The sequence below is a fragment of the Sinocyclocheilus anshuiensis genome, unplaced genomic scaffold, assembly GCF_001515605.1.
Source record: "Sinocyclocheilus anshuiensis isolate Anshui unplaced genomic scaffold, SAMN03320099.WGS_v1.1 scaffold160, whole genome shotgun sequence".
In the NCBI taxonomy this organism is placed as follows: domain Eukaryota; kingdom Metazoa; phylum Chordata; class Actinopteri; order Cypriniformes; family Cyprinidae; genus Sinocyclocheilus; species Sinocyclocheilus anshuiensis.
In genome coordinates this window covers 1345348-1359062 of record NW_015554119.1, presented here as the reverse complement: position 1 = coordinate 1359062, position 13715 = coordinate 1345348, and the positions used below count along the sequence as shown (strand labels likewise).

At 34.3% G+C, this 13715-nt stretch overlaps 2 protein-coding genes across 3 annotated transcripts in view; one reads left to right on the top strand and one right to left on the bottom strand.

Moving 5' to 3' along the window:
* LOC107669949 (trafficking protein particle complex subunit 9-like) overlaps positions 1-5001 on the bottom strand; it is a 252767-nt gene extending 247766 nt beyond the window's left edge. For both annotated transcript variants that reach the window (XM_016462382.1, XM_016462383.1), the window contains exons 1-2: positions 4407-5001; positions 321-466 (exon numbers count right to left, since the gene is read on the bottom strand). In XM_016462382.1, the coding sequence (XP_016317868.1) occupies positions 321-466; positions 4407-4990 (730 nt within the window). In that variant the 5' untranslated portion in view covers positions 4991-5001. The remainder of the gene's footprint in view (positions 1-320; positions 467-4406) is intronic.
* Positions 5002-5926: 925 nt separating this feature from the next.
* Positions 5927-12406, top strand: LOC107669953 (ras-related GTP-binding protein C-like). Its single transcript, XM_016462387.1, has 7 exons — positions 5927-6347; positions 7509-7712; positions 7874-8073; positions 9135-9249; positions 9423-9565; positions 10995-11143; positions 11652-12406. The coding sequence occupies exons 1-7, from the start codon at positions 6162-6164 to the stop codon at positions 11834-11836; spliced, it is 1182 nt and encodes a 393-aa protein (XP_016317873.1). The 5' UTR covers positions 5927-6161; the 3' UTR covers positions 11837-12406.
* Positions 12407-13715: the final 1309 nt, after the last annotated feature.

The window sequence follows — 13715 nt, the reverse complement described above, 5'->3', positions numbered from 1 at the left end:
GTGTGTGTGTGTGTGTTAACAGATGATTTTATTATTTTATTCACCTATTAACATTTCTGATTTTTATTTAAAGAACTAAAACTAAATATTAAATACAAAAACAACTATTAATTATATTAATTTAAAAAATATTAAAATCTATATAGCCATATTTACAAAAAACTAATACAAATAACAAAAACAACAAAAGTACTAAATCTTTAAAATTTAAATTTAAAAACTAAAAGCTTTTTCAAAATATTAATATAAACTATAGAAGAATTGTAATGATATTAAAATAACTGACTTGGGGTGAAAGTATCAATAAATCCCCAGCTTACCTCCCAGCCACAGGAAGTCATTGACAGACCGCAGCAGCTCTACAGCCATGTGATAATGTACAAGCGCGTCCTGCAGCATGCCTGCCTGGAGACACAGATCCCCGACGTGCTTCCTCATGCGGCCCTGACAGCGTTTCTTGTAGTGCCTGAGCAAGAGGAGCAGCAACAGGCGTCAGATAAATATTCAGCATTTATGCACAGAGCTTAATCGATGCAAGACACACTCGCAGCCAAGTGCAGGTGACGTCAGCCATATTTAATTCAAGTTATTTTTTATCAGCGGTGAATCGATGTCATCTCATTTGGCTCTCCTTATATGGAACACAAATATGCTGATGTGGTTTTGCATTAAGCTTGGTCTTCTGTCTTAGCCCAGGATTTACAGACAGAGAGAGGGAAGCTGGAGCTGAAGATACAGATGCATGAAGATGATGCACAGGCAAAACTGGGAGGGATTTTAACTAAAGGGCTCACAAAGTAACTTGATGTCAATCACTTGGGGATGAAGTAACTAAATACATTTTTAAAAATTAGGGATTTCTATTTTATAAACATGAGGAGGTAAAACTCTAGTGGAAGGACCCCTATAGATAGTAGATGGTGTGCAAGAGGGTCAAGTGTTATTCAAGCTAGAGCCAGACAAAACAGGAGAAATTTCTTCATGTTAAGACTTTCATAATTTTTCACTTTTACATAGAGATGATGTATCAGTAAACATATAATTACTTTAAATGATCAGCAGCAGTCTGATTAAAACAATATATATATTTTTTTTTTAAATACTTTTTGACAGATTACAAATAAACTAAACTATCATCTTGAAATCTTTCAATGCCATATTGGAGGGGGAAAAAAAATTATAATATTGACAATAACATCAAATACACACCAAATAAGTTTTTTTTTTTTATCAGCAAAAAAAAAAAAAATCACAGCTGCTACATTTAATAAATGTTAAAATACAATATCTTAAATTATTTGATATATATATATATAAAGAGAGAGAGAGAGAGAGAAATCTATATAAAATTCTATAATAGAAAAATAAAAAATAATAATAATATTTATAACATATACATAGATAATTATATTACTAAGATGATTATTTTAATAAATAATCAATTAGCCTAAATATTACATTTTAAAAATAAAAATATATTTAAAAATAGAATTAATATTATTGATTTATATTAATAAATATCATCTTTATAAACATATAATCTATATTTAATTTCCGATCAAGAACTTACATCTTGTAAAAGAGCACTCACAGCTAAACTCAGGGAGTGTTTTCTATAGACACATGGATGTCATATTCAAATTCATGCTGCGACCGTAGATGAGATGAGCATAAAGCTTTGCGAGCAATCACTCATGAATTACTGAATGACATCCATGCATTTCTGCACTTCAAACAGACAGAGATAGTGAATACGAAATGCAGTACACTTGATTAAACACTTGACCCTGTCAGGCACCAGGACTCAGAGAACCTTGCCCGTATTTCGAGACTTTTTAAACAGGGATTCAAAACATTCTCACCATAAAGGTGAAGTGTATCATTTATGCACAACAAAACAGAACTACAAAATAGGAATATCCACCATTAAGCAAACAGAAGTTCACCACTGGTTTTATCCTAAAGCGACAAGTCGGGCAGCTCAACAAAAAAAAAAATGACACACTTCACCTTTAAACAATCCTCTCAGATGATATGAGGAATCAAAGACACAAAATCGTTTTCCATTCCTGCACATTGACTTGCATTTCAAAAAGTCTGAACTTTCTACTCTAAACTGAGACACAAGAGAATCGAGGTCCAACCACTGTGTCACGGGGGAGGAAGAGGCTGATCAGGTAAGAATGAACTAAACCGGCTCACCTTTTCACACCCAATAATAAACTCACAGGACAGTATGAAAGAAAAGAAGAAAGACAAATAAAACGAGGCAAAACAAGAGAAGGGAAGGGAAGAAAAAACAACAACCATGAAAAACAAATGGCAAAACTCATGAAACAGGATTGAAGATCATGCACGGTTGATCATCAAGCAAAACATCATATTCTGTGACTCCTGCATTCAGTATTTACCAGTCAATTCAGACTTCATTTAAAATAAATTCCGATCAGCAGATGAGCTGCAAAGGGGTTCGTGAGATGAAAATAAAAGTGAATAACACCTTAAATAATCATTTTTAAAAAATGCTTATAACAATATATAAATACATAAAATACATCATTTGTTTTTATTCTTTTATATATTCATTTATTTGACTGTATTATAAATATATAAACATATTTTATTTGTTTACTTGCGTGCCATGTGACCATTGTTATATTAGAGAACTGTGTGCAAATGCTAATAATAATAGCTAAAAGCTATATAAAGCGAAACAAACAAACAAACAAGCTAATAATTAACTAAGTCACAAAAATGTAAAATAAATTAATTCAAAATAAAACACTTAAAACAAAAATATGTCAATATAAATAAATGTGTATATATATATATATATATATATATACTTAAATATATACAAATATATTTTATTTGTTTAGTTGCATGTGGTGTTGGTTAATGGCGACATGAATGATGCATGAATATGCTCATTTATTGTTCAATTATTACTATAAAACATTAAAATAAATCAATTCAAAATAACAGACTTAAATACATAAATCAAAATATTTTATTATTGAGATTTTATATATAAAATATATAAAAAATATTTATATATAACATCTCAGATGAAACTTCAAGTAAATATTTTAGGTCAAAGGGGTTCAGCTGACAAAAAAGTTTGGAAATCCATTGTCTAAATAAAAATAACGAAAAATAAAAAGACAAAAACTAAAATCAATCAATATAAATGCTACAAATAAATTTAGGCATCACAACATTATAATGCTCAGTATAAAAATACATATATTAAGAGATTTGCAAAAGATTACATTTAATAGTGGGAATAAATTAATAGCCTTTTTCAAAAATAACTTTAAGTTACAACTCTATGATAGTAAAGCTAATCTAAAATGTAAATATAGAGGAAAATAGCATGTTCGGGTCAATAACTGGTCAATATATCCAAATAATCAAACAATAAATGTAAAAAAAATATTTAATTTCAGCCGATAACCGATATAGTACCTCTATATTATGCATCCCTAATAGTGATGCTTGCCTTAGCAAGATAATAATGTTAACTGAAGTTTCATTCAGCCACACTTTTCTAGATATAAGCATATGGGTAATAGGTTTTCCAATAGACGATTATTCTGGTTACCAATAAAGATGAGCACTAGGGCTGTCAAAACAAATTTCGAATATTCGTCGAATTTAAAATAAATTCAATTTTAGGTGTGTGTTAAGGAGGCAGCCTTATCAGCGGCGCACAAGATGCGACGACGATGTAAGTGTCATTGCATTTTAATGTTTTTGTTAGCCTATCCAGTTGAAGCCACTAGATGCGGCACTGCTGCGTTGCTAATTACAAATACAGCGGGAAAAGAGAACATCAATGCGGAGAAGATCTTGTTTACGTCAAAACTGAAACCAAGCCGTTTACAGAGAATGCATATTTTGCGCATTTTCTAGAGGGACATCTATTACTGTTGCACTCGCGTCTCGCACAAAAAAGCCGCATGTTTAGAAAGCTATGTAAAATGAATGCAAGTTCAACTTTGAAAAAACATATCTCGAGACTTTATGGCGGGGTTTTTTCCCATCCCACTGCAACTCGTGTTTTTAAATGAAAAATGTACTCTGTGTGATTGGCTTTCCGCCCTTTGTATTAAACTATGAATACATACATGATGCTGTTTTGTTTATAGTTGTTTAAGCAACTTAATTAATTATAATCGGTTTTTAAACATTATTTTAAACATTATGCACTTTTTTCACAGATAGTCATGTTATCTTATGCTTTGAATAAAGTAATATTTTGCTCGATGCGCCCTCTTGTGGCCTCAGGAGAGAAGCCAAAAGCTTTTCTTCATCCTAACTGAAATTATGCATTTAAAATTCGAATTTTGTTTTTCAGCCATTTTGACAGCCGTAATGAGCACATTCTCGAAGCCCAAACTCACCTGCTGTCTGTGTCCAAGCCCACAAAGTCCTTCTTCTCGAATGGCACACACAGCAGTTGTATCTTATCGCCGGATTTATCGGTTGCTCTGTCCAGCCTTTTGGACTCCAGGACAATAAATATGGACTCCACGAAATCCTCCACCCGCTTCTCCACATCAGGACAGTCGTCGTAGCTGGGGTAGAAGGCCACATCTGTCCGCTGCTGTTCGGCCACCTCCCCCTGCAGCCCGAACACCAGCAGCCGCGAGTCGTACAGCGTGGAGCCGAACACCTCCTTCTGCCCGTGGAAGCGGTCTGACGTCTGAGGCCACTCTTTGGCCGTGGTGCAGCTGGTCACTGAGATGAGACCCACCACTTTGCGATGGGTCTGAAAGTCGCCCCAATCGTTGTTCTCAGGGGGGTAATGGTGGCGGTATCTGATGAAGAGGATGCGCTGGGAGTCCCGTATGCTGACCTGGCTCACGCTGGTGATGCGTTTGTAGATGCGGAAGAACTGGTCCTCTGGGACGATGCCCATGGGCTGGACCACCACCAGGACCATCTGATGGTCCTCAGCACACTGCATGTAGTCTGGGACACTCATGTCTGCATACAGCAACTCTAGAGAAGGAAAGAAAATCCACAAAACAACATTGTTTTATTATTTAGCAGGTTTCAAATATTTTGATGCCTGATGTATAGTATATATTTTTATCATATGTTTAACTTTTGCAGGAACTATAAAGAATGGGGAAAAGAAAAATAACATTACTGAATGATACTGGTTCATAATTCATTTTATAATCCTAGTACATAAAAATAATCAAAATAAAAATATAATACCTGTATTTTAGAGTAAAGTTCTAGTATATTAATAGAATAGAATAGAATAGAATAGAATAGAATTTATCGTATTTTTCTTTATTATCACATATGATAAGAAATATAAAGTACAGGAGGAAAAAACATAATTTCTAAATTATACTTTCTAATTTATAACTTATTTATAATCCTAGTATATGAATACAGTAAAATATAATAATGTACACACACACACACACATATATATATATATATATACATACATACATACATACACACACACACTTAAAACTGGCTCAAAATTTGTTTTATAATTCTATAAAAATATATTAATATAATATATTTTTATCATATGTTTAACTTTTGCAAAAAAATATAAAGAATGGGGGAAATAAAAAATATCATTACTGAATGATACTTGTTAATTATTCATTTTATAATCCTAGTACAGTAAAATACTCAAAATAAAAATATAGATTCTGTATTTTTAGAGTAAAGTTTTCATATACCATAAATAATTTTTGTACATTTTGTACAACAACAACAACAAAAAGTGTGGGTTCTGCATTATAAACGAATAACTGGCGAAATTACATGTTTAGAATTATTATTGAGCTAGTGAATAGCACTTTGCATCGTCTTTCAAATTATAAAATATTTCCAAAATGTAAACGAGAGGTTGATCATCTCAGAGACCGCTCCACTCAGAGGCCTCCCTCACACAGTAGACCTTTCTGCTCGCCTGCAGGCGGTCCTCCTCTGCGCCTGTCATATGATCAGCTTCCCGTTTGTTTGTGTTCATGCAGCAAGCTAACCGCTTCCCACTATGAAACCTCCTCATCTGTGTCCAAACTGAACGTGTAATCCACACCGATCCCACCTCAATAACCCAAACAGCCTACAGAGTCCACACAGACAGATCAGAGGGATTTAAAGCTTTAAAAACGGTTATAATGTCGATCGAGTACGAGGAGCAGCTAGCCGGAAGCCTGGTGGACTCTTTCCCTAAAGATTTCGGCTACGGCGTGGAAAACATGGATATGATGCAGGAAAACCTGGAAAACTCGCCGTCTGCAGACAATAAACCCAGAATCCTGCTGATGGGACTGAGGCGCAGCGGGAAATCCTCCATCCAGAAGGTCAGATCCCATTGGGATACTGCACTAACAATAAAAGTACCATGGTAAAGCCTTAGATTCGGACACTACCAATATGATAATACCACGCTGTTTTATGAAGTACCAAGGTGTACCATTTCTTACAAAAACACACTGTAGCTGTACCATGGTACAGTAATGGTGTCAGATGCTAGTATGTTGGTTCTTTTACGTATACCGTGAGACGTCCGAGAATACCATGGTACATATTCAAAAACATGATATTACCATGGTACCATAGTGCTGTAGTACCAAAAACTGGACATGTACCACGGTAATAATATATAGTATCATGGAGTACCATTTAAATACAATTGTATATGAATTTCAGTATCATGGTATATTTAGACGTACCACAGTATCACCATCACTTTACTATGGTACCGCTACAGTACTTATAGGGACAGCTATATTACTTTTTTTGGTACTTTTTGAAAGTGTAACCATTATAGCAGTGAACAATAACATGGTATTACCATTTTATATTTTATTTTGTTAGATTAATATTCTTGTATTTATCATTATATAATTTATCTATATTATATATAAAACATTGTATATTTTTATATAAGTGCTATATAAAGTATACTACTTTTAGGTTATGTTGTACTTTTATGTTATATATCTTTTATCCAGTTAAATATATAGCAGATGGATGGACATTTTATTGAGTGCTTGTTGATTGAAGTCAACATAAAGTTAAATTCCTACTGAATTAAAAAAAAATGTTATTTGTTTTGTTAGCAAACATCTAGTGATCATATTGTGCATGATTCATCAGTGTATGCATGTTAAAAGACAAATGCTTTTCTTCATATTTTATCACAATGGAACATCTACTGATTCTGCTGACATAACCGAGTGAAATGCATTTCAAATATTGCTTCATGTTTCATTTAGAACTATAATTGCAAAAGAACATTTCCTTTTATTGTTAAATAACATTTAATGCTGCTTAAAATCCCTCGTCCTCTGGAACTCATTTTCTGTTGGATGTGTTTAGATGAAATAATATTTTTGTCATTTGGTTTTGTAAGATGGTTTTATTTCAGTGTGAGCCTTGTGTATATAATATGTTTTATAATATCTGTAGGCTATATGTACATTGCATATTCACCTGTGGTTTAATGTTGTGAATCTCAGGTGGTGTTTCATAAGATGTCCCCGAATGAGACGCTCTTCCTGGAGAGCACCAACAAGATCTACAAGGACGACATCTCTGGCAGTTCCTTCGTGAACTTTCACATATGGGACTTTCCGGGGCAGGTGGACTTTTTCGACCCCACATTCGATTACGAGATGATTTTCAGGGGCACCGGCGCGTTGATTTTCGTCATTGATGCTCAGGTGAGCCGACATCAGCGAAATATGAGGATTCTGAGAGTGATTGTTGTTTAATATGCTTACTTTCATTTGGAATTGGCTCTGTGCCTGGCAAAGACTTTGCAGTTATCTTACCGTTGTGTTTGGATGTGTCTCTCTCTCTCTCTCTCTCTCTCTCTCTATAGGATGACTATGTAGAAGCATTAGGCCGGCTACATCTGACAGTGTCGCGGGCATTCAGGGTGAACCCGGAGATCAATTTCGAGGTGTTTATACACAAGGTGGACGGTTTATCAGATGATCATAAGATAGAGACGCAGAGAGACATTCATCAGAGGGCTAATGATGATCTAGCTGACGCCAGTCTGGAAAAGCTTCACCTCAGGTTGGTCATACTGATCCTAAAGCCAGATCAATTTGCCATGATACAGTCTAATAACAGATAGAGAGTGTTTGGTAGGATTATTCTGTACTTTCAGCTGGGTTACAATGATATCCCAGCAAGTTCCAACAGGTAAACAATGTTGTTATAGTTAAATAAAACTAAAAGTATTAAAATAATTTTTCATTAATTGAAATAAAGCTGAAAAAATTTTCATATTAGAAAAAATTATGATAAAATAATTTAATAAAATTTTTCATCAATATGGCAACAGCGTTTTAATAATAAAATATTAATATTTGATTAAAAAAATCTATGAGAAAATGTTGCCTTGGCAATTGAAGTACTAAGATTACTGAAAGTGAAATAAAAATAAATAAAAGGTAAATAGAAGTATATTCAATGTGTTTATATTGTTTTAAAAATTATATTATTTCAATATAATGTTTACTTTTATTATTAAGCAAATTGGTACACTTCCCAGTAAGGTTCCATTTGTTAACATTAATTAACATTAGTTATCAACCTAACAACCAAAAAACTTCTAAAGCATTTATTACTCTTAGTTAATGATGATTCCAACATTTAGTAATACATTATTAAAATCTAAAGTTGTATCTATTAAAGGGGTCATAGGATGCTACATGCACTTTTACAAGTTGGGTAAAAAAGGTGTTTTTTTACACTACCATTGAGAAATTTTAACCAAACTATGTTACAGACTTTTTATTAAGACCCTAAAGAATCATATCAACTTGTGGAAAATGGGCATCCTATGACCCCTTTAATGTTATTTTATGGACTAACAATGAACAGTTGTATTTTTATTAACTAACATTAACAAAGGTTAATAAATACTGTAACAATGTATTGCTCATTGTTAGTTAATGTTAGTTAATGCATTAAATATAATTAACAAATGGATCCTTATTGTAAAGTGTTATCAACAGCAAATTGTTTGAATTCTTCACTTTTTTTAAGCTCTTTTTCTGGCATTTCTGGATGAAATGAGGGTTATATGAACTGATATATTATGTTAATGTATTCTCTTGATTTGTTTTCAGTTTCTATCTCACCAGCATCTATGATCACTCCATATTTGAGGCCTTCAGTAAGGTGGTCCAGAAACTCATCCCTCAACTGCCCACTCTGGAAAACCTCCTCAACATATTCATTTCTGTATGTACACAGCTGCGTATCCTCATCATTATTTTCTTCTTTAAATTAAGGAATGTCTCTCTCCAATTCTAAAGTGCAACCTGAGCCAGATTCCTTTTCTGTCTGTACTTGGTCTAGTCAAAATCTGTCTTATCTACCACATGCATATTTGTCAATATATTGTTCCCTCTCAGAATTCTGGGATTGAGAAAGCGTTCCTGTTCGATGTGGTCAGTAAAATCTACATCGCCACAGACAGCTCTCCAGTGGACATGCAGTCGTACGAGCTCTGCTGTGACATGATCGATGTCGTCATTGATGTTTCATGTATTTACGGGTGAGAAACTGTGATGCAGTGCTCTATCAATACACTACCATTCAGAAAGTCTGGGGTCATACGATTTTTTTAAATGTTTTTAAAAGACGTCTCTTATGCTCACCAAGAATGGATTTCTTTAAGCAAACAAACAGTTAAAACAGAAAAATTGTGAAATATTATTATATAAAATAACTATTTTCTATTTTAATATATTTTAAAATGTAATTTATTTCTGTAATGTGAAGTTAAATTTTCAGTTTTGTCATTATGATTCTTCAGAATCATTCTAATATGCTAATTTGCTGCTCAAAAAAACATTTCTTATTATTATCAACGTTGAAAACGGTCTTTTTTTTTTTATTTAATGTGTCCTTGCTGAATAAAAGTATTAAAGTGCCCCTATGATGCCATTTTTAAGGTTCCTATTATTGTTTTGGGAGTCTCCTACAAGAGCTTTACATGCATGCAAGGTCAAAAAAATGCTTTTGTTTTCTCAAAATATGCATTTAATATATCACCTCATTTTCCAACGATTCTCATTCGAAACAGTTCTAAAATTCAGTCTCTCTAAACCCCTCCTTTCCGTGAGCCTACTCTGCTCTGATTGGTCAGATGGCCCAGTCTGTTGTGATTGGTCTACCGCGTACAGCATGTGTCGGAAACGATACGCCCATTGCCACAGTTCCGTATTTTGAATGGTCGATAAAAAATATAAACATCTATTATTTCTCATACTCACAGGTTGTGATTCATTGAAGCCAAATCACTGGGTACTGAGCCATCTTTCAAGAGCATGCGTTTTGTGAATCCCGCGTTAAACTCTCTGAGATTAGAGAAGCAGTCATCAGTAAAATGATGGGAACACACATACAAAAAAGATTGGGGTTTTACTGCTGTAGTATAGTGGAAAAAATCTATTTTAACCACTGATTCTTTGCAGCCTCATCTTTCGGAAGTGAAAATCAAACGAATTTACTTTCATAGCGTCTTCTCGACACGAACAAGCTACAGTGTTTAAGGGCGGGTCAATTTTTTCGCAGCCGGCCAACGTAGAACATAGGCAGGCATTATGCAAATGTGTTACCGAATTGAGATTCGAATTACTGACGACTCGTTTAGACTGTTCAGAGTCGATTCTTTCTTTTGGGAGACAATAACTTTATTTATCGTGCACTTTCAGCTTTACAACTTTGCAGATCATTTACATTCTCATACAGCTACATTACACACTGCATGAAAGGCAATATCCGAAATGGCATTTAAGGGCACTTTCATTTCTTTCAAATTGAGCCCAAACTTTTGAACAGTAGTGTATACTACTTTCAAAAAATATATTATTTTCTTGTTATCTTTCTTTATGCTGACAATATATAAGATAAATGCTATATATTGTGTCCTCTATTATGTGTTAGAGTTTTTTTTAAAGCCATTTATTGAATGTTTTTAGCCTAAAAGACGACGGCAATGGTAACGCTTATGATAAAGAGTCTCTGGCCATCATAAAGTTGAACAACACCACAGTGCTTTACCTGAAGGAGGTCACCAAGTTCCTGGCTCTGGTCTGCATCCTGAGAGAAGAGAGCTTTGAGAGAAAAGGTACAGATGTTTGACATGATCATTCACTGCAAAATATCAGCATGTTTTGTTGACTTGTGTATAGGTAAAGTGTCACGTAGAACCATTTTTGGTTCTCCAAAGAACCCTTCAGTGAACAGTTCTTAAAAGAACCGTGTGTGAAAAACATTTCAAAAATCGAAAGAATCTTTTTTCCCTATAAAGCAACTTGTAGAATGGAAAGTTTCCATGGATGTTAAAGTTCTTCACTGAACCACAGATTCCAACAGAGGACCATAATTTGTAAGACTGTAGTGTGATCAAATTAACTTAGCAAAAATATTAACTGGTTTTCCCAAACATTTGTTGTTCTTCCATTGCTTGGTCAAGTACATAGTCCCGCCTCAAACTCACGCTAGGTGAGATTGGTTGAATAGTTGTTATTTCAGACTGCTCTAACCAACAAAATGATAAAAGCACCACAGTGTTTCTTACTTAAAAGCATCTCGTTTGTAACTCCGAATATGGCTCATGTCTCTATCTTCCACAGGTTTGATAGACTACAACTTCCACTGCTTTCGAAAGGCCATCCACGAGGTATTTGAGGTGAGCAGCTCCACCCAGAGGACAGGAGCGGCGGTGCAGTCCAGCCCACCCAGCAGCAGCGGCAGCGGCAACGGCCTGGCCCGACTCAAATCCACAGCGCTGAACGGTACACCCAGGAGCCTGGTTTAACCCAGGGCACACGGACCTCTAAGAACACAGGGCCTTCACACTAGTGCGCTGAACGTGTGCCAACGTACACGTGAGATTACTGGAGCGTTTCTCTAGTTATACCTGCTGTTCCAGGACCTGAGAGACACTTCAGGACACTCATACAGGACAGACTACATTGCTGCTTTTTTGTGATATTTTGATGTGTGTGTGTGTGTGTGTGTGTGAGAGAGACAGAGAGATCGTGTGCAAGCACAGCATCAGCTGTTATAGTGGGGGAAATGGGAAATCTTTAGTTTAGCCAACAGAATGAGGCACAATGAAATTATCTAAAATTGTCACACTGAGGAAATACAATCTCAAAACCAGTGAGCTGCCTATCATTTTTATATCATTAAGTGTTTATGGTGGCCAAAAGTGTTGTCTAGGTAAGACACTCTCTCTAAGTTTCGAGGCACAACCCACTTTTCAGAGGTTTGAGAGTGAATTTTACAACAACAACAAAAAAACATGTTCAAGTGACATTTCACAAACCAATCAAAATGAAAAATTGCTTAAATTATGCCTATTTTTAGGTGCATTAAAATATTTACATTGTGATAAAACACATTTTAACCAAATTCTCATTGCCGTCAATAAGAAAATATTACTATTTTATTATTTTTTGTAATTCCCATTATTCACAAATTTTCTATATTTTCATTACTTTAATGCAGTATATTGTTACAATAAAACTGTATTATTTAAATCATTATAAAGGTTGTACAATAAATACCATGTAATTCTTTATCATTCAAAACAATATATTTTTTCACATTTTTTTTAAATGAGAATACAGGGTTGTTTTTGTTTTGTTTTTTTCCTTTTTTTTAAGAATTTGGGTGAAATGTACTTAAATCTTATCAAATTTGTCACAATGTGACATTTTAAATTGAAAATAGGCTTAATTTTCTTTAAGCAATATATTTCCTATTTCTTGCTTTTGGTTTTGGGGTGAAATATGACCTGGACATGTTAGATTCACTCATGAAACAGATCTTCACTCCCTTTTGTAACAAAATTCCCAGGCAAAACTGTCTTTAAGATTCCAGTTGTTAATATTGGCCTGTGCTGTGATTGTGTTGGCTGCTGCTGTTATATACTTCTGAAACAAGGGGGAAAATAAAGGGAGAAAAGGCTAAAGACGTTTTTTGAAAGTCATCATGTCTTTGTGAACTGCTTTACAGCGTAATGAATCACAGACTTTTTTCTTCAGGAATGTATGTTTTTTTCCTGCCAAATTATTCCTCATTTCAATTTGAAATGAATCTGGGAATAAGCATCAGCCCAGACTAACAGCATGTGTGTATTTTGCCATAAAATGCTTCTTGCGAAATTCTGATATGCTGAGAACACAGAATAATGACACTCAAGATTGTTGAACAAGCGATTAAAGGTATTACGTTTTCATATGTGTAGTCCCAGGGTCCAAAATAACCCTCTTTCCTTTTTTTTATTACATGATTCATTATTTTACTCATTCTTAAAAATTCCCCTTTCATGAATGGATATAATGAGGGCTTGTGTGTGTGTGTGTGTGTGTGTGTGTGTGTGTGTGTGTCACTGCTGAGTGTGATTGTGTTGAATGATGATTGTTACTGATTGTTGTGTGTTTTCCTTTCTTTTTTTTAATAAAGTGTAAAAGAATAAGATATTCATTTTTGTGATTGAACTATAAAGATTATTACTTGTAAGATATCAAGAAAATAAGAATTGTTTACTTATGGTATATTTTGTCTCAGAGCTCGCTGATAAATTAAAGCTATATTCATTTGAGCTCTGGTCTCATTCGTGTTTGTGTGTGTGTGTGTGTGTGTGTGTGTGTGTGTGTGTGTGTGTGTGTCTGTGTCTGTGTCTGTGT

Coding starts and splice junctions, on each gene's coding strand:
- LOC107669953 (XM_016462387.1), top strand. CDS start 6,162: ATGTCGATCGAGTACGAGGAGCAGCTAGCCGGAAGCCTGGTGGACTCT. Junction 7,713..7,873: donor TTTTCGTCATTGATGCTCAG/GTGAGCCGACAT, acceptor CTCTCTCTATAG/GATGACTATGTAGAAGCATT. Junction 9,250..9,422: donor TCCTCAACATATTCATTTCT/GTATGTACACAG, acceptor GTTCCCTCTCAG/AATTCTGGGATTGAGAAAGC.